At 39.1% G+C, this 24,097-nt stretch overlaps 1 protein-coding gene across 1 annotated transcript in view; it reads left to right on the top strand.

The window, feature by feature from the left end:
• The window catches only part of MYH15 (myosin heavy chain 15), a 170,418-nt gene that overhangs the window by 9,488 nt on the left and 136,833 nt on the right, over positions 1-24,097 (top strand). The window contains 7 exon segments of the mRNA XM_061193051.1: positions 463-490; positions 1,743-1,836; positions 3,645-3,737; positions 6,763-6,826; positions 6,904-6,999; positions 16,188-16,291; positions 17,521-17,659. Coding sequence (XP_061049034.1) covers positions 463-490; positions 1,743-1,836; positions 3,645-3,737; positions 6,763-6,826; positions 6,904-6,999; positions 16,188-16,291; positions 17,521-17,659 — 618 coding nt within the window.

Genomic DNA, 24,097 nt, shown 5'->3' with positions numbered 1-24,097 from the left:
TGGGGACGATTAGCTCACATATCAAATTAAGTGAGATAATGCCTTGAAAGTGCTCAGCCCAGTGTCTGGCCCAGAGTGAGCCCCCTGTAGATGTCAGCTCTTATTACAAAAAGTACCTGCTAGAATGTCTGGCACAAAGGTTATTTTGTAGCTATTATTATACTAGGCTTAATAAAAGGCTTAAAATAGCGATATGTCAACCATTCGTCATTTACCATTTGTATTTGGAGCAAGGAAAGAGTGATAGAATTTGTATGATCTTATGACTGGCCTACATAGAGTCAAGAGAAAATCTATTTTACTTTGTACCATTGAAATGGTATTTTTTCTAACTGTATACAGAGCAAATCCTTCTCCTTGTGTCTGACTTCAAACTGTAACCAAGGAAATGTTGAATAAGTTCATACCAATACATGGCAGCTCTGGTAGAAGAATGATCTGACATTTTCCTTTCTTTTGTAGATTGAAAGAATCAGTCTGTACTCTTCACGTTAAGTGTTTGCCTTGCTTTTTCTTTTTGGCCAGCAGTGAGAGTTTCAATCAAAACAGACACATTTCACTGGATATGAAACATAAATTCACTGCCTTTGAATTGTTGTTCTTTAGATACCGAATACATTCTAGGCAAGAGTAAGATAGGAAATTGTCATAACACTTTAGTCAGTGATTAGCCAAATATGGTGCCAGCTAGGCTGCCTCCCATTTTAGAAGATCCTTTGGAACCTGCGGTGCACATGCTGGTCTTAATCATTTTCTTGATGGAGAGAGCTCCCTGTCCAAATGATCATTTTCAAAGTTCTCTGGTCTGGCTAACTGGGCGGAAAGACTGAAAGTCCAGTGGGTATGACCACAGAATAGATAACATGGTGTTGTGAGCAGCCAGAATGGGGCAGGCCAAGGTACATTAAGTAGTGGGAACTAAAAGATGGTGAGGCTTAGAGGGACAAGAAAAGGAAGTGAAGAAGAAGGATGGAAAGGATTTCACTGATACCATATTGTGTGCTAATTTTGACGGGAAGAGCATTGGCTGGCCAGGTGAACTGTCAACATGGTGGTTGAGGGGAGAGGCTGGGACTCAAGAAGCAGTCAAATGCTCAAGTTCTTGCCTTTCCTATGCAGTGATGCTGCCGCCTCATGTGTTGGGCTGTCCATTGGCTTCAGCCATCCCCAGAAAAATAATAGGTCTCAGAATCTTAGAGTTAGAAAGGTGGTTAAAGTTCAGCCCTTTGCAGAGAGGATAGACCATTTTCTGGAGTTTCAGGCAGATAAAGGCAGGCCTTGATCCTATGACGCTTTGGGTGAGAGGCTATAAATTCACCGTTGTGTCCTCTCCACATTACAAAGTTACCTGATTATCAAAGGTAAAGGCCAGGTCCATGTGATTGTAGCCTTCATATGTGACAATCTCTTGAACAGTTGGTGGTGAGGAGACCTATCTCTAATTAGCAAAGATACTCTTCAGCTTTTTGTTAACAGGACCATGAGGAACAGGCTTCTTATTTTTATAAAGTCTTTGATCTTTCCCTGCTCCAGATTTTTGCTCATGATGTTTTTCCAGCCTGAGATGTCCTTCTCCTTCTCCCAACCAACTAAATGTCTGCATCTCCTTCAAGTTCCCTCTTAAGTTCCACTTTTCTATAAAACTTTCCCTCTTGCCTTAGTTTATATGGTTAAAATTATTTATCTTTCATTGCATTTATAATCTGAACCAGTTAACTGTGTCATTGAATTTCCAATCATAGAGGAGAATCAGGTGCTGGAAAGACTGTGAACACCAAACATATTATCTAGTACTTTGCCACCATAGCAACCACGGGTGAATCAAGAGAAAAGCCAGTAAGTGTTTATACATCTTGGCAGAAAAGGTGGGTGGCCCTATCTGCTAATCATGGAGGCTCTGCCCCGATCACTTATGGGGAGAAAGGAGGAAACTGCACCATAGAACAATTAAAAAATTATAGAAAATTCTTTTTCCCCATTTTTCCTTTGCCTCTTGGGAGGATCATCAAGTACTCTGAACCAATAACCCGAAAACATTAAATTACATAATTTGTTTCAGATCTGTTTCAAGGGGCATTTACTGGCCTGATCTTTGTTGCATGGACCCTCTGAGAATTAGCTACTTAAGACCCAAACCACCTTCCCCCAAAACTAGGGTTACCAATGCCTTGAATGACCACTTTTGATATTTCTTAATATTGAATATCTTCTTTGTGGTATTTCTTTAGCTACTGTGAGATGTCAGAATCCCTCAAATATGTACCAATAGAAAGAACTCTGCTTCCTTTACCACTAACTTCTGGACCAAACCCCAAATGCCCAATGGATGTACCCTCAACTTCAATCACATTCTAGGTTCTGAAAACTCTACCTTCTCTCTTTCTCTAATTATTTTTATCCTTGGTAATTTTTGCTTCAGCTTACTTTGTTTAGCTCCATTAACAGGTTGATGGTAATAATCTGAGGATACCTAGACCATGAGAGTTGGTATGCAAAATAAGATTAGATAATGCTGAGCAAAACTCAAAATCAATGAGTTACTGAGCTGTTGGAGCCTCTCATCTATGTCTGACATTGCTGCTTTGCTTTTTCAGTATGATCGTAGATGTTTCCTGCTGTATTTGCAAGATAAGAAGTATATCAAAATAGCAATCTAGTCCAATTTCCACACCATAGAAAGTTTCTTTTCCAACCACCACGTTCCTGAATTTGATTGATTTCTCTAGGTATCATTGAATTCTATTATTCACTAGATATTACTTCATTTGTGTGTACATTTTAGGTTGTTTTGTGTGCATTTGTTTGTTTGGTCTAACCATTGAGCCCTATGATAATACATAACACAATACATAATACATAAAAATTCTATGAAAAATTTTGCTTATGTAGCCCTTTTATTTATTTAAAGGACAGTAGACCCATAATACATAGAAGGAATATAGTATTTGTAAATCTATAAATTCTGAAATACCACATACTATAAAATGCCCCCCATAAAATGTATCTTTGAGGCTGACTGGAAAAAAACAAAGCTATGTTGCAGTTTAGGTGCTAAGTGGTCATTAGCACTCACTCAGTGTAGGTGACCTGCTTTGGTCCATCAGCCTGAGCCAATATGATTCAAATTCAAGACCAATAATACCATTTCAAGTCACTGCTTGGTATGAACCTCTAGGTTACTTAAGAATAATAACAAGCAAAAATGTAATTTAATAATGCTGCGTCTGCAGTATTATTTTTGGATAAATTTCCAGGTGTGAGGATTGAATGGGAAGAGAGGCAGATTAGCAATGAGGGGGAATATATGGAACGAAGTTTGGAAATAGGCTATGGTATTTGTTGTTGTTGTTTACTTTGGTAAAATATCAGTTTTCTTCTACTCAGGCCAATGCCAACCAAAAGAGAAGCATTGCAAATAAATGAACTCCCACAAAAGTCATGGGGCGTCATATATTATCAATCTTTCATCCATCTATTTTTGAGTTCCCATTCCAAAATAACCTTTCATCACCAAATTTGGAAGTAGTTTTTGGCTACTGGTTACCTAAACAAGAATGAGGTTTGACCAGGGTATGGAGGGCTTGCCATATTACAGAATTCTGGGAAAAGTTTCATCAGCTGTATTTCTCCTACCTGTATCCCAGGGGACTCTACAAAATCAAATCAAACGAGTGAATCCTGTCTTGAAAGCATTTGGAAATGCCAAAACCCTGAGAAATGACAACTCCTCTCGCTTTGTAAGTAACATGATTGAGCAATATATCAGAGTCTTTAGTTTTTAGCAAATGGTAAAATTCATGCCTGAACACACAGATCCAAAAACATTTTTAGCACATCAAAGAAGGTTATTGATTAATGTTCATAATATTAGATTCCTCAAGAAAGTCCACCAGTTTCATCATTAAGACAATTAAAAATACATAGAAATATGTACTTGAGAAGCTTCTGCTGTTTGGTCAGTTTCAGGAAGAAAATATTTATCTTAATAGTTTCAAATTCCTTTCTACTCCCAGTAGGGAAGCTCATTCAGCAAATTCTAATAATGTTTTATATTTTAGTACATTTTACAGATCTGTAAATACTTTCTCCTTCATAATTTCCTATACTCCTTGTAATAAGTCATTTTAGTAAGCACTTCCAAATTCACTTACTACAATTATTGTTTCTACTCTTGCCTATGGCCTCCCTGCCCCCGCATATTTTTCATTGAGGATTTTTTTGGGGGGCACGGGGAGAAAGCACTTTTTAAAGTAGTTTTTGATAAATAGCAGTCCCATGATAGAAGAAGGATTTGGATTTCAAACTCAAGCTTCACTAATCCGTTTTATGCCAAGAATGAGTGGCAGGGAGCCACTATATAATTTACAAGGAAATTTGCAGAAGGCTTCCTGTTTGAGTCTCTAGGCATAATTAAATAACAGCCTCCTGCTGATTTGGCTGTTTTCCCTCCAAAGCCTTAGAGTTGCCCTGACTACACTTACATCTGCTTGCGATGTCCGGCTGCATAGCAGGTACTAATACTGGGCAATAAAACAACTGCTAGATTTGGGATTTGTAAGAATGTGGAGGGATTTTCCGCTTAAATATGAAAGAAAGAAAGCTGAAAAAAAAAACCAAAAAACCGAGAGGGCAAAAGGAAGGATGGAAGAGAGGGAGGGAAAAAAGGAAGAAAAAGGAAAGGGAAGAGAGTAAAAGAAAAGGAAGAAAGAAAAGAACAGTAAGTAGAAAGAAACGTAAATAAGGAAAGAAAGCAACTGAAAAAGACCAAGAACAAGAAAAAAGTTGGAAGGATAGAAGGAAAGAAAGAAGTAGAAAAGCAAAGTAAACAAAATGGATGAATGGAAAGAAGGAAGGAAAGAAGGGAGAAGGAAAGAGAAGAGGGGGTTCAAAAAAATCAAGAAATCCAGGTTAAATTCTTTCGATTAATACTCTGTATGTATACTATGAACGAAGAATGTCACCTGACATATCAGTAAAAAAGGATGTTGCAGCCATCAGCCACTGTAGTCACCCCCTACCCCACCACTGTGCACCCTGAGGGGATTCAGGTTGGAGAAAAGCAAGATATTGGCCCTAGACAGTTAAGGTGCATATCAAAGGAACAATTTCAATGAGCCAGACTCTTGCATCTTCCCATACATAGAAAAGTACTAAATTCATTAACTTGAGATGTCTGATTTTCTTTAATTAGCAGTAGTCTTTCGATGTTCTAACTACCTGGTTTTTGTTGTAAAAACTCCTATACATCCAGGGACCTCCCTTACCTCTGCGGAGCAGCCCCTCAGAGCTACCTGAGTGGCTGTCTTCTGGGCTTAAGTCCTCAGAAAGTCCACCGAATAAACATAGTTCTCAACTTTTAGGTTGTGCATTTTTTTCAGTTGACAATACACATATTTATATGTAAATGTACATATGCATAGAGGTACACATATGTGCACGTATATGTGTATATATATACATGCGTATGTTTGTGTGTGTGACTCCCAGTAGCCTGCATTTTTTAACTTAATGGCTTAATCACCTTGTATTGGCTGCTCTCCTTCTCTTGCCTGGCTGCAGTCCTGGTCTGATTCCTTCCTTGCATGGGTATACGTCTACCAGTCTGCCTTCCCCTCTGCACCAACATCCTCATCCTGCGGGCTCTAGCCCCCTGGACTGCCTCCTTGGCTGCTTCTTGATGCACCTGGGCTCTGTCACTCCTGGGCAGACTCTCTGCCCCACTAGATCCTATCTTATGGCTTTTCATTGACCGGGAAGGAAGGGAGCCCCATCTATTATTCATGTCAAAGTTGTGTTTAAAACACAAGTCAGATCATGTTACTCTTCGCTTGAAACCTCCCAATGTCTTCTCAGCACAAAATAAAACCCCATTCCTTCCTGTGGCCACATGGTTTACCTGATACGGTGCCTGCTGCCTGCCTATACTCAGACTCCGTTTTCTGCCCCCTTTTCTCTTACTTGCTACACTCCTGCACAACTGCCTTTTCTTTTGATTTCAAAACACACCAAATATTCCTACATTAGAGCTGTTACATTAGCTGCTTACACCTAGAATCTAGAAGAGCCATGAACACACCTAGTTTTCTAATGTGGTATCTCCAGTGCCTAGCAGGTTTTCTGGATCATAGCAGATGCTCAACGAATGTCTGTTTAATAAATGGAAGAATACGCCAAGCAGATATTATTTTTCTCATTTTTAGATAAGAACACTGAGGCCCGGAGAGATTCTATAATGCACGCAAGAATGAACAGCCAAGGGGGCGGGGATAAATTAGGAGTTTGGGGTTAATATATACGCATAACTATATATAAAATAGATAATGAATGGGGACCTACTGTATAGCACAGGGAACTATACTCAGTGTCTTGTAGTGAGCTGTAATGGAAAAGAATGTGAAAAAGAATATATATATATATACACACACACGCATACATATATATGTATGTATAACTGAATCACTTTGCTGTATACCTGAAACTAGTACATTTTAAATCAACTGCACTTCAATAAAAAAAAAAAAAAAGAAGAAGAAAAAAAGAAGACACAGCCAGCAATCAGCAGGTCTGAGGCTAGACTCCAGGACCACGGCTAGTCCTGATGACACCCCAGCTGCCTCTCGACATTAACTGGTGCCATCACAGACCCGTGTTGCGTTTTTTTAACTTTGGGGCAAGTAATCACTTTGGGAGTGATGTGTGTAATGAAGCCATTGCAACTGCTTGGAATGTTTCAATAGGAGACTGTGTTCTGTGTCCACCCAGGGCAAGTTCATCGGGATGCACTTTTGTGCCAGAGGCAAGCTGTCATCTGCAGACATCGACATCTGTAAGTAGCCACAGCACTGTCTAATTACTTTTCTTCTACACCTACGTTGGAATCTTTACTCATGTCTCATCATGCAGATTTGCTTGAAAAATCCCGGGTGGTTTTCCAGCAGCCTGGAGAGAGGAACTACCATATATTCTATCAAATTCTGTCTGGGAAAAAAGAACTTCATGGTAAGTGTATTATTCTGGAGCTGAAGTTCATTCTAAAACAAGAGACAATAGTCAGATTACTGGAACTGGAAAAGTGCTGTTTAATGTCTCCTAGCCTCTTTAGGACTCAGTTTGTTCATCCTAAAACTTAAGAAATTGAACCAATTTTAGAACCAATGTTCTATAATTTTACATGGGTAGAGAGTAAATGGTAACACTTTTTTTCAATTTGGTAGTATTTGGAGGTGGGTAGGATGCCCAGCAGAGGTAAATGAATGTGTGTGTATGCATGTGTGCACACATGCTTGTGTGTGTGTGTGTTTCTGTGTAAAAAGCATTAGATAATTTTAAAGCTTTAAATGATTAAAACCACTAATCATTTAAGTGTGTGCTAGAGACAAGAGGCTAGAGGTGGGAGACATCGCCATGGTGTTTAGTGGTTAATGGGAGTTTTATAAAGAAAGGAGGACTTGGGTTGGGATATGGAGAATGGGAAGGGGATGTAACCAGAGTAATGTGTGGAGGGTATTTCCGGTAAGAGGAACAGTGTACACAATGTCAGGAAAAGGTAAGGCAATATCAGGGAACAGAGAGACCAGATGAACTGGAGGAAAGGATTTTCACAGAGGAATAGTAGAGATTTTATTCTGATGGTGTCTGAACTCAGGAAGTTGGGAGGGTGTTGTGTGCATGTGTGTGTGTGAGTGTGTGTGTGTGTGTGTGTGTGTTCCTGTGTTTTGTGGGGCGGGACGGGGTAATAGGAGGTCGTGATTTGTTGAGGGCAGTGGCAGTTAGGCTGGTGTGATGGGCAGGATAGACTGGAGGCAGACATACTGAGGGAAGTGATTGCAATAGTCCCAGGATGAGATGACAAGACAATTGTCTAAGGCACTGTCTGTGGGAATAGAGGGCAAGGGGATGGGCTCATGGAAGAATAGAAAAGTCTAGGCAATGATAAAATGTAGAAATGAGGGAAAATGTTGAGTCAAAAATACTCCCAAGTTTGGTAATTTGACTATGGTAAAAGTAGTGCCATGAACAGAAATGGAAAAGCAACTTGTAGGGTAAGAGAACAAATTTCTTGTATTCACTCAACAAATATTTATTGTGGGGCTGCTATGTATACACTGCTTTTTAAGCATGGTGGATAGAGAAGTAAACAAGACACACAGGTCCCTGCCCTCGTGAGCTTACATTCTAGTATGGAAGACGGTAACAAACAAGTAAACAAAGAAACATATAATTTCAGAGAATGGTAGGTCTATAGAGAAAAATAAAGTGGGTAAGGAGATGGAGTGAAATGGGGTTTGGATGATGTTATTTTATTTTATTTTTTTAACATCTTTATTGGAGCATAATTGCTTTACAATGGTGTGTTAGTTTCTGCTTTATAACAAAGTGAATCAGCTATACATATATCCCCAATTCTCCTCCCTCTTGCATCTCCCTCCCATCCTCCCTATCCCACCCCTCTAGGTGGCCACAAAGCACCGAGCTGATCTCCCTGTGCTATGCAGCTGCTTCCCACTAGCTATCTATTTTACATTTGGTAGTGTATATACGTCCATGTCACTCTCTCACTTCGTCCCAGCTTACCATTCCCCTCCCCATGTCCTCAAGTCCATTCTCTATGTCTGCATCTTTATTCCTGTCCTGCCCCTAGGTTCTTTAGAACCATTTTTAAATATTTTTAGATTTCATATATATGTGTTAGCATGCGGTATTTGTTTTTCTCTTTCTGACTGACTTCACTCTGTATGACAGTCTCTAGGTCCATCCACCTCACTACAAATAACTCAATTTCATTTCTTTTTATGGCTGAGTAATATTCCATTGCATATATGTGCCACATCTTCTTTATCCATTCATCTGTCGATGGACACTTAGGTTGCTTCCATGTCCTGGCTATTGTAAATAGAGCTGCAATGAACACTGTGGTACATGACTCTTTTTGAATTATGGTTTTCTCAGGGTATATGCCCAGTAGTGGGATTGCTGGGTCATATGGTAGTTCTATTTTTAGTTTTTTAAGGAACCTCCATACTGTTCTCCATAGTGGCTGTATCAATTTACATTCCCACCAACAGTGCAAGAGGGTTCCCTTTTCTCCACACCCTCTCCAGCATTTGTTGTTTGTAGATTTTTTGATGATGGCCATTCTGACCGGTGTGAGATGATACCTCATTGTAGTTTTGATTTGCATTTCTCTAATGATTAATGATGTTGAGCATTCTTTCATGTGTTTGTTGGCAATCTGTATATCTTCTTTGGAGAAATGTTTATTTAGGTCTTCTGCCCATTTTTGGATTGGGTTGTTTGTTTTTTTTGATATTGAGCTGCATGAGCTGCTTGTAAATTTTGGAGATTAATCCTTTGTCAGTTGCTTCATTTGCAAATATTTTCTCCCATTCTGAGTGTTGTCTTTTCATCTTGTTTATGTTTTCCTTTGCTATTTTATTTTATTTTATTATTATTTTTTTGGCTGCACCACACAGCTTGCAGGATCTCGGTTCCCTGGCCAGGGATTGAACCCAGGTGACACGGCAGTGAAAGCCTGGAATCCTAACCACTAGGCCACCAGGGAACTCCCCAGGAGGTTATATTTTAGATAGAAGGGTCAGATAAGACCTCTCTAAGAAGGCAATGTTTTGGGAATCCCCTGGCTGTCCAGTGGTTAGGACTTGATGTTGCTACTGCAGGGGCCCGGGTTTGATCCCTGGTCAGGGAACTAAGGAACTAAGATCCCGAAAGCTTCTTGGCGAGGGAGGTGGGGGGGAAGAAGAAGGCAATGTTTTTCCAGATACCTAAATGAGTAAGGGAACAAGTAGGCAAAGATTTCCAGGAAGAAATTTCCAGGAGGAAGTAACAGTGAGTGCAAAGGCCCTGACGCAGGAATGCATTTGGTTTATTCTTGGAATAGAACAATGGCCATCGTGGGGGGCAGAATGGAGGGGTGGAGGGTGTAATGTACGGGCAGATAGGCTGGGTCAGACCAAGCAGCACCTTCCAGGTTATGATGAGAGTTTACATCTCGAGTGCTATGGAAAGTCATTGGAAGGAGAGATTGACAAGCTGATTGGATTTCAAAGGTATTGCATCTGTCACTGAGGACAACAGTACTCCCACAGGAGTGACTGTGGGATGAGATTGGAGATCCAGGTGAGCAAATTGATGGGGAACAATCCCCTCTAGCCCATTATGCTTAAATGAAGTATGGTATAAATCCAGCAGCGTTTTGACTACATGGTCTTCAACTCCAAATTGTTCTCACCAAATGGAGAAAGCTCTACAAAGTGGACAGTTATTTTTGCCATGGGTGCAGCTGGTGATAAGAAAGCAGCATCTACTCTCTTTCCCACCTTCCCTCTACCTAACCCTGGAACAGGTTGTTTTTGTTTTTGTTTGTTGTTGTTTTTTTTTGGTCTTCCTTTGACTAGCCCTGCCAAATCTAACATTCTTGACACTGATTTCTATGCTGTGCAGGGTATCTGACACATAGGGTCCAATGTGAGTGCCAACAGTGACCGCAAGATTTTTTGGAGCTTCTCTGTTTACTAATAGAACCATCTGAAGACTGGGCTGCTATGGAAAATTCATGCTTATCGTGAATTCATGTACTTTGGTCAGTCTGTGGGCTGCTGAAATTGATTAGTGTACAAAGGCTGACATCTGGTGGTGCAAATTGGGTATTGTCAGTTCATTTGTTTATGGCACCAATTGTCATTCTTTGGGGTATTTAAAATTTTTAAACTCTTTCTATTCATGGCTGCCGAAGAAGAGCTTTAGAGTGTCCTGAGGAGTGACACAAGAGGGCAGAGCTTAGCAGTATGAGGACTGTGTCCAAATTTCCAAAAATAGGAGCATTTGTGTATGACAAACGAATCGGGTGTGAAAAATGACAGCAGAGGCTGGCCACCCACTGAAGGAGCCAAGGAAATGGAGTGATGTGTCACCCCAGAGCCAGTCCTCATTTAGCCTCTACCTGGCCTGGAAGATCTCATCTCCCCTTTCCTTTCAGTTAAGGCTGATCCTTGTTCCAGGTACAGCTAGAACCCACTTCCCCAGTCCCTTCAGATAAGGCTCCTTGAAATACTTTAGTTCTCAACATCATCTGTATATCTTGGTCTGGTGTATATCTTCCTTTTACTCTTCTTTTATTTGATTTTTTTCTTTATATTTATTTATCATGCACTCTTGCTATTCAACTGTTGTGTAAACTTCAGGAGGGGAGGTCAGGAAACAAGTCCTTGACTCTTAGAATCCTTGACACTTTGCCTAATGCTCTGAGAACTCAATCCATAAAGTGACAGTAATACACAGTGGTGGTTGCCAAGAGGTGCGCCTGAGAATGTCTACTGGTGCCCTGAATGCCTCTGGGGAAGGAAATGGTCAGAGTCTGGACCTCCTATTCTGGAGCATATTCAGTTTACCCTCTTTACCCATTAAGTCTCTCTTGAACTAGTCTCATATCTTTACTCACTTTCTCCCCACTGATTATTAGGGGGCATAAGATGTGTGTATGATTGTGCAGACTGTGTGCTTCCCAACTCCAGAGAATGCATTTCAAACCATAGACTATGTGAATGATTCTCTCTGGAGTTGGGCAGTGCACAACCTCTTCAGCTGTACACGGCAGCACTGAGGAACAGGTAATGACGGGTGATGTGGCATAGAGGCACTAGCTACAGAACTTCATTTGTGAGATCCTAAACTGTTTATTTTTGGCCCAGTGTCAGCTTCACTCCTTTCCATAGTGAGCACCGTCTTGGAGAACATTCAGCCATTCAGAAAGTAAAATTTAATGTCAGGATGACATGAAACAAAGCCTTGAGTGATGAAACACTCACCCTTAATGGGTTCTCTGCATCTCCTACTGGAGAGTGGGCCCTAGAAATAAACCTGTATAACGGTTGACACCTGCACTTTTTGGAATTGTGAAGCAGTTGACTTTTACCTTTAGCATCCCCTCATTCCCTCTCTTTCTGCCCTACCATCAACCTTCCTGACACACCCCCTGTCCCCACCTGCCTCCTCCCGTCCTCCAGGTGCCCCAGCCTGGTCAACAATCTTCCGTGTGGGCCCTTACTGGCCTAGACAGTCTCTCTGACTCCAATAGTGTCTCATAAAAATGCATTTAGTTTTTTTTCTCATTCTCTCAAGGCCATTTCCTGTGGTAGAAAGAAATTAATTAAATAAAGGAATCCCCGTTTACATGATACTCCGCTGAGATAACCTCAAACCTCAAACCAGTTAAAATTTACTGTTCCTTGAAAATAAGTTTTGATAAGGCCCAGGGTGGGGGAGATGTTTGATCTAAAGGCCTTTCAGAGTTCCTCATTCATGCTTCTAGCCTTGACATTCTCTGGAGCCACCACTTCATGCTGAGGGCAGCTGCTCCAGGGAATGGTTACCATTGCGGCAGCCATGTTTCCAGTTGTAAGGAGATAGAAGGAAAGTCCATCGGGTGTGCTGAGTGACGTCCAGAAATAATGCATCTGGAAGCGGGGAGGGGCTGAGGGAGAAATGCATATATAGCACTTGGGCTCACCATTCTGTCTTATTACCAGCCCCCTCCTGAATCTTGGCTCTTTCCTCCACCTGGTCCTCTCGTCCTTGGGCATGTGGCGTTCTTGCCCCCTGCTCTGTCTCCCTCTGTGTTTGTCCAGTGTTGAGCTTGCACAGAAGTAAGACCCTCCTTCTGTCTATGACAAAGGAGGAAATGGAATCCCGTCATGTTTACTCATACAGGTTTCAGTAGTGGGTGGCGTAGTCTAACAGAAACACTAGAGACTGTGTTCTAAATTCATTTTATCATTAATTTGACCCTGGGCAAGTAGTGAGCCTTTCTAGCCTTCCATTTTCCTATATTTAACATGCAGAAAATAATGTCAGATATAGCACATTTGATCATCATGACCAGGATGAAAATGATCAAAAATGACATAATAAACATGAGAGTAAAATGAAAATTCTATAAAAGGTTGATCTAGAATGATCTAACAGGTAATTCGTGGCAAAGCAATCTTGGAAAGTAGATTTTTTTTTAATGAGTCAGCCACTGAAACATGCCCCACCCCCTAAAGACACAAGGCAGTGTTTCCTGCACTGTTTAGGTGTGTGATTCCTCTAGCCTCCTCGAGGGAAAGGACTATTTTAGTTTTGTATCCTTACGTCCTCCCATAGCATATACCTATGGTAGAGAAAAAAGATTAAACAAATGCTTTGATTTGAAAGACATGGAGATGATGTCTGTATCTGAGCTGTGAAGGAGGTGAAGGGACAGGACATTGTAGCACCCAGATGTCTGGCCTGGGTGTGGTGGTGACATTCACTGGCATAAGGAACCACAGAAGAGGAATAGCTTCAGGGAAGATAAGGAAAACATCATCGATCTGGTGTGGTAATGTTGGGTTTAAGCTACCTATGGCCATCCACATTGAAATGTCCAATGGGAAGTTGGAGACTAGGTCTGGAGCTCAGAAAATAAATGTAGATTTGAGAGAGTCATCAGTAAAGTCATGAATGAACCTTGCAAAAGAATATATAGAGAGATTATTGACAGTATATAGTCGGGACAGTATTTGATACCCCTGCTGACTCCCTCTTCCTTGAAAATCTCCCCCCCTTGGCTTCTAGTATACCACCCTCCCTTGTTTCTCTCCTAAATCTCTGGGCATAGCTTTGCAGGTTTCTCTCTTTCATCCAGTCTATGACTTCAGAGTGCCCTGGGGCTCAGTCCTTGGCTCTATCTTGTGGTGATAGATCATCTAGACTGACCGCTTTAAAGATTTCTATCTGATGACTTGCAAAGTTGGATCATGAGTCAAGACTTTTCTTTAGTATTTCAGACTGATAGCTAACTGACTCTTTTATGTCTCTGCTTGGATGTTGAATAGGCGTCTCAAACTTCATATGCCTACAGCCTAGTTCCTGAACTCCACCCCGCAAGACCTGCTCCTACCACAGTGTTTCCCAGGTGGCTGAAGGCATCTCCATCCTTCCACTTGCCTGGGCACAAACCCTTGGAGTTATCCTTGATCAGCCTTTTTCCCACATTATTCTCATTTGTTCCATCAGCAAATCCTGTTGACTCTACTTTCAAAACCCAAGCTCTGGCTACTTCTCACCATGTCTGCTGTTATTCTCCCAGTCAAGTACCATCATCTCTGTCCTGAATTAACCCTTTCCTGGTATCCCTGCTCCACCCTGTCCCTCTGTCTTTAACCAGCAGCCTTAGTAAATTAAAAAAAAAAAATCAGATCATGTCACTCCTCTGCTCAAAAACCTGTAATGGCTTCATATCTCACATAGACCAGAAATGCCCAAATCCTCAACATAGCCTATGAGGCACTCTTGATGCCCCTCTGACCTCATGATCTACCCCTTCTTTGACCAACTGTAGCCACTCAAAATCCCAGGCAACCTTCCACCCCAGGGCCTTTGCATTGGCTTTTTTCTTTCTGGAACATTCTTTCCCTACTTATCCATGATTCTCTCCCATAACTCAAACTTGACCTTGTGGAGGCCTTCCCTGATCACCCTATTAAAAACAGCAACTCTGCATATCCAGCACATTTTACTCCCTTTCCCTGCTTTTATTTATCTCCATAGCAATTACTATCTTACATGTCATATATTTTACTCATTTTTTTTTTTTTTTTTTTACTTCTGTCTCCTCCTGTTGGAATATAAGCTTTATGAGGGCAGGAATGGGATTTTTTTTTCACTGATGTATCCCTAAAACTTACAATAATGTCTGGCATATTTTGGATCTCAAACAAATATTTGTTGATATAAAGTGAAGCATAAGGAAGAATATAAGGAGATTCCTGAGAAGTAGTAACATTTCAGGGACATTTGAATCACCACTGAAGTAAATACTTTAAAAAATTATTATGAATTATATTTCTATTTAAGTTATATATTGTACTTGCATTCAGCCTGATTTCTTTTGGGCTAGCCCAATTACTTTTATCCAATAGCTTTATCAAAGTATTATTGACCTAAGTGTAAGTATTGACATGTGTATCTGTGAGGTGAAACCATCACCACAATCAAAATAATGTATGTATCCATTCAAAAGTCTTCTCGTTGTCTCTTGTAATCCCTCCCTCCTGCCCATTCTCACTCCCTCAAGCCCTCCTCTCCTAACCCAGTCCCTAGAAAACCACTAATATGTTTTCTGTCACTAATATGCTTTCTGCAATCTATAGATTAGATTGCATTTCTAGAATTTTATAAGATGGAATCATGCAGTATATACTCTTCTTTTTCTGGCTTATTTCACTCAGCATAATTATTTTGAGATCCTTCCATGTTGTAGCACATATTCATAGTTCATTCGTTTGTTTGCTAAGTAATAATAATCCATTGTGTGGATAGACAATGTTTTGTTAATTATTGATGGACATCTGGGTTGCTTCCAAATAGAGCTGCTATGAACATTCACGTAGCCCAATTTCTTTGTTTCTGAGATTTGGGGTTCAAGATATTAGAGCCTCACTTCATTGAGTGCTAAACAAAACTCTGATTGGCTCAAAAAACTTCACTGGGAGCGAGTGTCAGGCTTTAAGAGGTTAATGTGATTTGGCCACTTCGGTTGCAGATGTGCTGCTGACAGCTTGCCTTGGCTTCAGCTTGCATTATGCTTCCTGACTAAGTGAATCACATCAGGAGTCTTAGACATATCAGAGGTGCAGCACTGAACACAGTAGCTGATTTATGGATCCCTTGAAAGATAGACTCAGCCTCCTAATAGGGAGGACGTGATGTGACAGGATTACACTGCTAATGTTCCCTGGGTGCTGACCCCAGGGTCGGCCTGCTTTCTAGCTTTTGAAGCTCAGGCCTGTTATAATTTACAAACCACTCTGGCCCTCAACCACGTATCTAGGCCAAATTCCTGTTTTCAACGTTTCGCCAACATGCATTATCTGTTTTTTTTGCACACCAATTCAAGCTGCTGCAATTGAATCTGCTTTCAGATTTGGCCTGCCTGGTCTTCTCTTGGGAGGCATTAACACATGACTGACAAGTTAATAGAGGGCAGAAATTGATTGCAGAGGTTTGGGTGTAGAATATGGATTTTATTTTGGCTCGTTTACAAGTATGCTGTAAGCCGTAAGAGTAAACTGTGAATATTGGTCACTTATTTTCTAAAGCCTTGTGGATTTCTTTAAGCTGTTTAACTGATGGTTTTCCCACTGCAGATATGCTCCTGGTGTCTGAAAATCCCTCTGACTTTCACTGTTGCTCTCATGGAGCAGTTGCTCTGGAGAGCTCGGATGATGCTGAAGAATTGCTGGCCACAGATGTAAGGCCTGTTAGTTATCAAAGTCTGGTAATGACAATGAGAAATGAAAGAAAGCATCTCAGATCTCCTCTCTTCCAAAGGATCCTGGAGAAGTGACCTTCCTTCCCCTGGGGGTGGAGAGTGGAAGGAGCCCCTCCAGGACGGTTTCTGTCCAAAGTTTTATACTTATTTATTTTGTCAATATAGTGACTTCGGTACATATGGAAAAGTAGGAAGATGCTTCAACTCAGTGACAACCACTGTTTTTAGTCTTTTTTTCTATTTGGGATTGTTGTTACATAGTTGTTTTGGTGGTTTTTTTAAAATCAAAGATTATAATCATACTGCATATGCTATGTGATATATAGTTTGCATTTTTGATTATTCTTAAGCATTTTTAGTGTTATTACAAACTTCATAAACATTTAAATGGATACTTAATATTTTATCAGACATTAATTCTATAGTTTATTTAATCATTCTCCTACTGTTAGACTCAAGGTTGTGGGTTTTTTTTTTTTTTTCCTACTGTGGTGAATGTCTTTGTTGGTGAGTGCTTTTTCTATATATCAGAGTCACCTTATGCTAGATTCCTAAAAGTGAAATTACTGGGTAGGATTATGAATTTTTTATAGTCTCTTGATACATATTCTAAATTAACCACTAGAAAGATTGTACCGATTTCCATCCTCCTGGAGTGTGTGAGAACACACTTCTTACCATGTGCAGTGGCTTCCTAGGATGCGGTTCTTTGGTGACATGGTTTTTCTTTTCTTAAATACTTCCTTTTGCCAGTCTTTAAAATGTATCTGGAATAAAGTTGGGAGAACATATGGGATCCCAGAAATAAGCAACCTATCAGATATGGTGCTACTTTCTTCCATAACCATGAAAGGCAAAATAATTTAGGTCATATAGCCAGTTAATGATAGATTATTGGAAAGGAGAGGATGGGGGCAGGGCAGCCGAGGAAAGTTCTAAAACTACTGGAAATTAAACAAGTCAAGTCATAAGCCTTCCTAATTCTCTTTTAAAGGGATAAGCAGACTGCGGGTGACCAAGCACCAACAGGGCCAATTTGCATTGCTTTGAACAGAGCTGTCACACTTCACTTTGGGGCTGTGGTGATCTGTCTTCCTGGCAGCCCACAGCCCACTGAGTGGAGGGAGGTGTGACACACAGCGGGGGTGAGGTGCTTACTGCAGCCATTAGGCAAATGAAGACTTGGCCATCTGCTTCTCTTTTTACAGCAAGCCATGGACATTTTGGGCTTTCTTCCTGATGAGAAGTACGGATCCTATAAACTCACTGGAGCCATCCTGTACTTTGGAAACATGAAATTTAAACAGAAACCCAGAGAAGAGCAAGTAGAAGCAGATGGCACAGAAAGTAAGGATTACTTTAAAGACATGGCATGTATGCTCTTCAAATCCCTGACCCCAGCCCTGTTCCCCTTTTCCTTGCAGTTAACCTCACCTCTTAGTTTTTGGAAAATGTTGAAATTAATCAGCAATCTCCCTCAGTTGCTGTTCCCCCAAATTATTCTCTCAGCCACCATTCTGAATTAGAATCCTTGTATCTCAGGATAAGACACATTCCTTAATTAATTATTGATGATGCCAGTAAATTTGCTAAACTTGGGTGACATAGGATTGACTAAGACGTAGCTTGCCTTCAGCATATAGACTATTGAGAAAAACAGAAAAAGGAACAAATTACCATGAGATGTATGAAGTGACATAATGAAGGTGTGAACAAAGATCTGTAGAATTCCAAAGCAGGAGTTTCCACTGGGTTGAAAACAAAATGGCTTCTTTTCCCTTTGTTTTTTATTCATATTCTAAAAATCTATAGTCATGCCTGCTTATCAAAAAATCTATAATGAGTTATCTGTCTAGAATGATCATCAAAATAGAAAATCACAATTATGAAAAGAAGGAATCATAGTCATAATTATTTCATTTAATATTAAAATTCCTGGCAATTGCAGCAAAAAGGAAAAAACATTCATTCAAATCTTTCAACAAATAATTTTAAAAATTTTATATGTTTAATTGTGGTAAAATATACACAACATAAAATTTTACCCATTTTAACTGTACATATTAGTGGCATTAAGTACTTTCACATTGTTGTGCAACCATCACCACTATTCATCTCCAGAACTTTCTCATCATCCCAAACTGAAACTTTATACCCATAAAACAATAATTTCCTATTACCCCCTACCCCTAACCCCTGGAAAATTTTAGTCTACTTTCTGTCTCTATGAATTTGACTACTCTGGGTACCTCATATAAGTGCATTCATACAATATATATTGTCCTTTTGTGTCTGGTCTATTTCACTTAGCATCATGTCTTCAAGACATGTTGTTACTAAGTGTCAGAATTTCATTCCTTTCTAAGGCTGCATAACATTCTATCATATGTATATTCTACTTTTTGTTTATCCATTCATCTCTTTATAAACACTTGAGTTACTTCCACTTTTCACTAGTGTGAATAATGCTGCTGTGAACATTAGTGTTCAAATATCTGTTTGAGTCTGTGCTTTCACTTCTTTTGTGTATATACCTAGAAGTGGAATTGCTGGATTAAATGGAAATTCTATGTTTAATTTTTTAAGGAACCACCATATTGTTTTCCATGGTGGCTGCACCATTTTCCATTCTCACCAGCAATGCACAAGGGTTCCAATTTTTCTACATCCTCACCAACACTTGTTGTTTTCTGTGGTTTTTTTTGTTTTTGTTTTTTGGTTTTTTTTGATAAGAGCCATCTTAATGGGTATAAGGTGGTGGTGTCTCATTGTGTTTTTTTTTTTTAAATAGATCTTTATAGGAGTATAATTGCTTCACAATACTGTGTTAGTTTCTGTTGTACACCAAGGTGAATGAGACATATGCATACATATGTCCCCATATCCCCTCCCTCTTGAGCCTCCCTCCCATCCTACCTATCCCACCCCTTTAGGTCATCGCAAAGCACCAAGCTGATCTCCCTGTGCTATGCTGCTGCTTCCCACTAACTAACTATTTTACATTCGGTAGTGTATATATGTCGATGCTACTCTCACTTCACCCCAGATTCCCCCTCCTACCTGTGTCCTCAAGTCCATTCTCTATGTCTACATCTTTATTCCTGCCCTGCAACTAGGTTCATCAGTACTTTTTTTTTTTTAAGATTCCATATATATGTGTTAGCATACGGTATTTATTTTTCTCTTTCTGACTTACTTCACTCTGTATGACAGACTCTAGGTCCATCCACTTCACTACAAATAACTCAATTTCATTTCTTTTTATGGCTGCGTAATATTCCATTGTATATATGTGCCACATCTTCTTTAGCCATTCATCTGTTGATGGACATTTAGGTTGCTTCCATGTCCTGGCTATCGTAAATAGTGCTGCAATGAACATTGTGGTACATGTCTCTTTTTGAATTATGGTTTTCTCAGGTATATGTCCAGTAGTGGGATTGCTGGGTCATATGGTAGTTATTTTTAGTTTTTTAAGGGACCTCCACACTGTTCTCCATAGTGGCTGTATCAATTTACATTCCCACCAACAGTGCAGGAGGGTTCCCTTTTCATCATACCCTTTCCAGCATTATTGTTTCTAGATTTTTTGATAATGGCCATTCTGACTGGTATGAGGTGATACCTCATTGTAGTTTTGATTTGCATTTCTCTAATAATTAGTGATGTTGAACATCTTTTCATGTGCCTCTTGGCCATCTGTATGTCTTCCTTAGTGAAATGTCTATTTAGGTCTTCCACCCATTTTTTAATTGGATTGTTTGGTTTTTTTTGAGATTGAGCTCCATGAGCTGTTTGTATATTTTTGAGATTAATCCTTTGTCTGTTGCTTCATTTGCAAATATTTTCTCCCATTCTGAGGGTTGTCTTTTTGTCTTGTTTATGGTTTCCTTTGCTGTGCAAAAGCTTTTAAGTTTAATTAACTCCCATTTGTTTATTTTTGCTTTTATTTCCATTACTCTAGGAGGTGGGTCAAAAATGATCTTGCTGTAGTTTATATCAAAGAGTGTTTTCCCTATATTTTCCTCTAAGAGTTTTATAGTGTCCGGTCTTACATCTAGGTCTTTAATCCATTTGGAGTTTATTTTTGTGTATGGTGTTATGTAGTGTTCTAATTTCATTCTTTTACATGTAGCTGTCAAGTTTTCCCAGCACCACTTATTGAAGAGGCTGTCTTTTCTCCATTGTATGTTCTTGCCTCCTTTGTTGTAAATTAGGTGATCATATGTGTGTGGGTTTATCTCTGGGCATTCTATCCTGTAGCATTGATCTATATTTCTGTTTTTGTGCCAGTGCCATACTGTCTTGATTACTGTAGCTTTGTGGTATAGTTTGAAGTCAGGGAGCCTGATTCCTCCAACTCTGTTTTTCTTTCTCAAGATTGCTTTGGCTATTCGGGGTCTTTTGTGTTTCCATACGAATTGTAACATTTTTTGTTCTAATTCTGTGAAGAGTGCCGTTGGTAGTTTGATAGGGATTGCACTGAATCTGTACATTGCTTTGGGTAGTGTAGTCATTTTCACAATGTTGATTCTTCCAATCCAAGAACATGGCATATTTCTCCATCTGTTTATGTCATCTTTGATTTCTTTTATCAGTGTTTTATAGTTTTCTGAGTACAAGTCTTTTGCTTCCTTAGGCAGGTTTATTCCTAGGTATTTTATTCTTTTTACTGTGATGGTAAATGGGATTATTTCCTTAATTTCTCTTCCTGATTTTTCATTGTTGGTGTATAAGAATGCCAGAGATTTCTGTGCATTAATTTGTGTCCTGCAACCTTACCAAATTCACTGATTAGTTCTAGTAGTTTTCTGGTGGCATCTTCAGGATTTTCTATGTATAGTATTATGTCATCTGCAAACAGTGACAGTTTTACTTCGTTTCCAATTTGTGTTCTTTTTATTTCTTTTTCTTCTCCGATTGCCGTGGCTAGGCCTTCTAAAACTATGTTGAATAAGAGTGGCGAGAGTGGACATCCTTGTCTTGTTCCTGATCTTTGTGGAAATGCTTTCAGTTTTTCACCATTGAGTATGATGCTTGCTGTGGGTTTGACGTATATGGCCTTTATTATGTTGAGGTAGGTTCCCCCTATGCCCACTTTCTGGAGAGTTTTTATCATAAATGGGTGTTGAATTTTGTCAAAAGCTTTTTCTCCATCTGTTGAGATGATCATATGGTTTTTATTCCTTAATTTGTTAATGTGGTGTATCACATTGATTGATTTGTGTATATTGAAGAATCCTTGCATCCCTGGGATAAATCCCACTTGATCATGGTGTATGATGCTTTTAATGTGTTGTTGGATTCTGTTTGCTAGTACTCTGTTCAGGAGTTTTGCATCTATGTTCATCACTGATATTGGTCTATAATTTTCTTATTTTGTGATATCTTTTTCTGGTTTTGGTATCAAGGTGATGGTGGCTTCATAGAATGAATTTGGAAGTGTTTCTCCTTCTGCAATTTTTTGGAAGAGTTTGAGAAGGATCGGTGTTAGCTCTTCTCTAAATGTTTGATAGAATTCGCCTGTGAAGTGAATTCTATCTATCTGGTCCTGGACTTTTGTTTGTTGAAAGATTTTTAATTATGGTTTCAATTTCATTACTTGTGATATGTCTGTTTATATTTTCTAATTCTTCCTGGTTCAGTCTTGGAAAATTGTACCTTTTGAAGAATTTGTCCATTTCTTCATGGTTGTCCATTTTATTGGCATATAGTTGTTTGTAGTAGTCTCTTATAATTCTTTGTACTTCTGCAGTGTCAGTTGTGATTTCTCCTTTTCCATTTCTAATTTTATTGATTTGCATCCTCTCCCTTTTTTTCTTGATGAGTCTGGCTAAGGGTTTATCAATTTTGTTTGTTTTCTCAAAGAACCAGATTTTAGTTTTATTGATCTTTGCTATTGTTTTCTTATTGTTTCTATTTCATTTATTTCTGCTCTGATCTTTATGATTTCTTTCCTTCTACTGACTTTGGGTTTTCTTTGTTCTTCTTTCTCTAGTTGTTTTAAGTGTAGGGTTAGATTGTTTACTTGAGATTTTTCTTGTCTCTTGAGGTGAGATTGAATTGCTATAAACTTCCTTCTTAGAACTGCTTTTGCTGTGTCCCATAGGTTTTGGATCATCTTTTCATTGTCATTTATTCCTTTGTATTTTTTTATTTCTTCTTTGATTTCTTCAGTGATCTCTTGGTTATTTAGTAGAGCACTGTTTAACCTCCATGTATTTGTGTTTTTTACAGTTTTTTTCCTGTAATTGATTTCCAATCTCATAGCATTGTTGTCAGAAAAGAAGCTTCATATGATTTCAATTTTATTAAATTTTCTGAGGCTTGATTTGTGACCCATGATGTGATCTATCCTGGAGAATGTTCTGTGTGCACTTGAGAAGAAAGTGTATCCTGTCACTTTTGGGTGAAATGGTCTATAAATACCAGTTAAATCTATCTGGTCTATTGTGTCATTTAAAGCTTGTCTTTCCTTATTTATTTTCATTTTGGATGATCTGTCCATTGGTGAAAGTGGGGTGTTAAAGTCTCCTACTATTATTGTGTTACTGTCGATTTCACCTTTCATGGTTGTTAGCATTTGCCTTATGTATTGAGGTGCTCCTATGTTGGGTGCATAAACATTTATAATTGTTATATCTTCTTCTTGGATTGATCCCTTGATCATTATGTAGTGTCCTTCCTCGTCTCTTGTAACATTCTTTATTTTAAAGTCTATTTTATCTGATATGAGTATAGCTACTCCAGCTTTCTTTTGATTTCTATTTGCATGGAATATCTTTTTCCATCCCTTCACTTTCAGTCTGTATGTGTCCCTACACCTGAAGTGGGTCTCTTGTACACAGCATATATATGGGTCTTGTTTTTGTATCCATTCATCCAGTCTGTGTCTTTTGGTTGGCGCATTTAATCCATTTACATTCAAGGTTATTATCGATATGTATATTCCTATGACCATTTTCTTAATTGTTTTGGGCTTGTTTTTGTGAGTCTTTTTCTTCTCTTGTGTTTCCCGCCTAGAGAAGTTTCTTTAGCATTTGTTGTAAAGCTGGTTTGATGGTGATGAATTCTCTTAGCTTTTGCTTGTCTGAAAAGCTTTTGATTTCTCCCTCAAATCTGAATGAGATCCTTGCTGGGTAGAATAATCTTGTTTGTAGGTTTTTCTCTTTAACACTTTAAGTATATCTTGCTACTCCCTTCTGGCCTTCAGAGTTTCTGCTGAAAAATCAGCTGATAACCTTATAGGGATTCCTTTGTATGTTATTTTTTGTTTTTCCCTTGCTGCTTTTAATACTTTTTCTTTGAATTTAATTTTTGTTAGTTTGATTAATATGTGTCTTGGTGTGTTTCTCCTAGGGTTTATCCTGTACGGGACTCTCTGTGCTTCCTGGACTTAGATGACTCTTTCTGTTCCCATGTTAGGGAAGTTTTGGACTATAATCTCTTCAAATATTTTCTCAGACCCTTTCATTTTCTTTTCTTCTTCTGAGACCCCTATAATTCGAATGTTGGTGCATTTAGTGTTGTCCCAGAGGTCTCTGTGATTGTCTTCAATTCTTTTCATTCTTTTTTCTTTATTCTGCTCCTTGGCAGTTATTTCCAGCATTTTGTCTCTAACTCACTTATTCTTTCTTCTGCCTCCATTATTCTGTTATTGATTCCTTCTAATGTATTTCTCATTTCAGTTATTGTGTTGTTCATCTCTGTTTGTTTGTTCTTTAGTTCTTCTAGATCTTTGTTAAGGATTTCTTGTATTTTCTCATTCTGTGCCTCCATTCTATT

The sequence above is a fragment of the Eubalaena glacialis genome, chromosome 6 (genome assembly GCF_028564815.1).
Source record: "Eubalaena glacialis isolate mEubGla1 chromosome 6, mEubGla1.1.hap2.+ XY, whole genome shotgun sequence".
Lineage (NCBI taxonomy): Eukaryota > Metazoa > Chordata > Mammalia > Artiodactyla > Balaenidae > Eubalaena > Eubalaena glacialis.
This window is presented reverse-complemented; position numbering and strand designations above follow the sequence as displayed.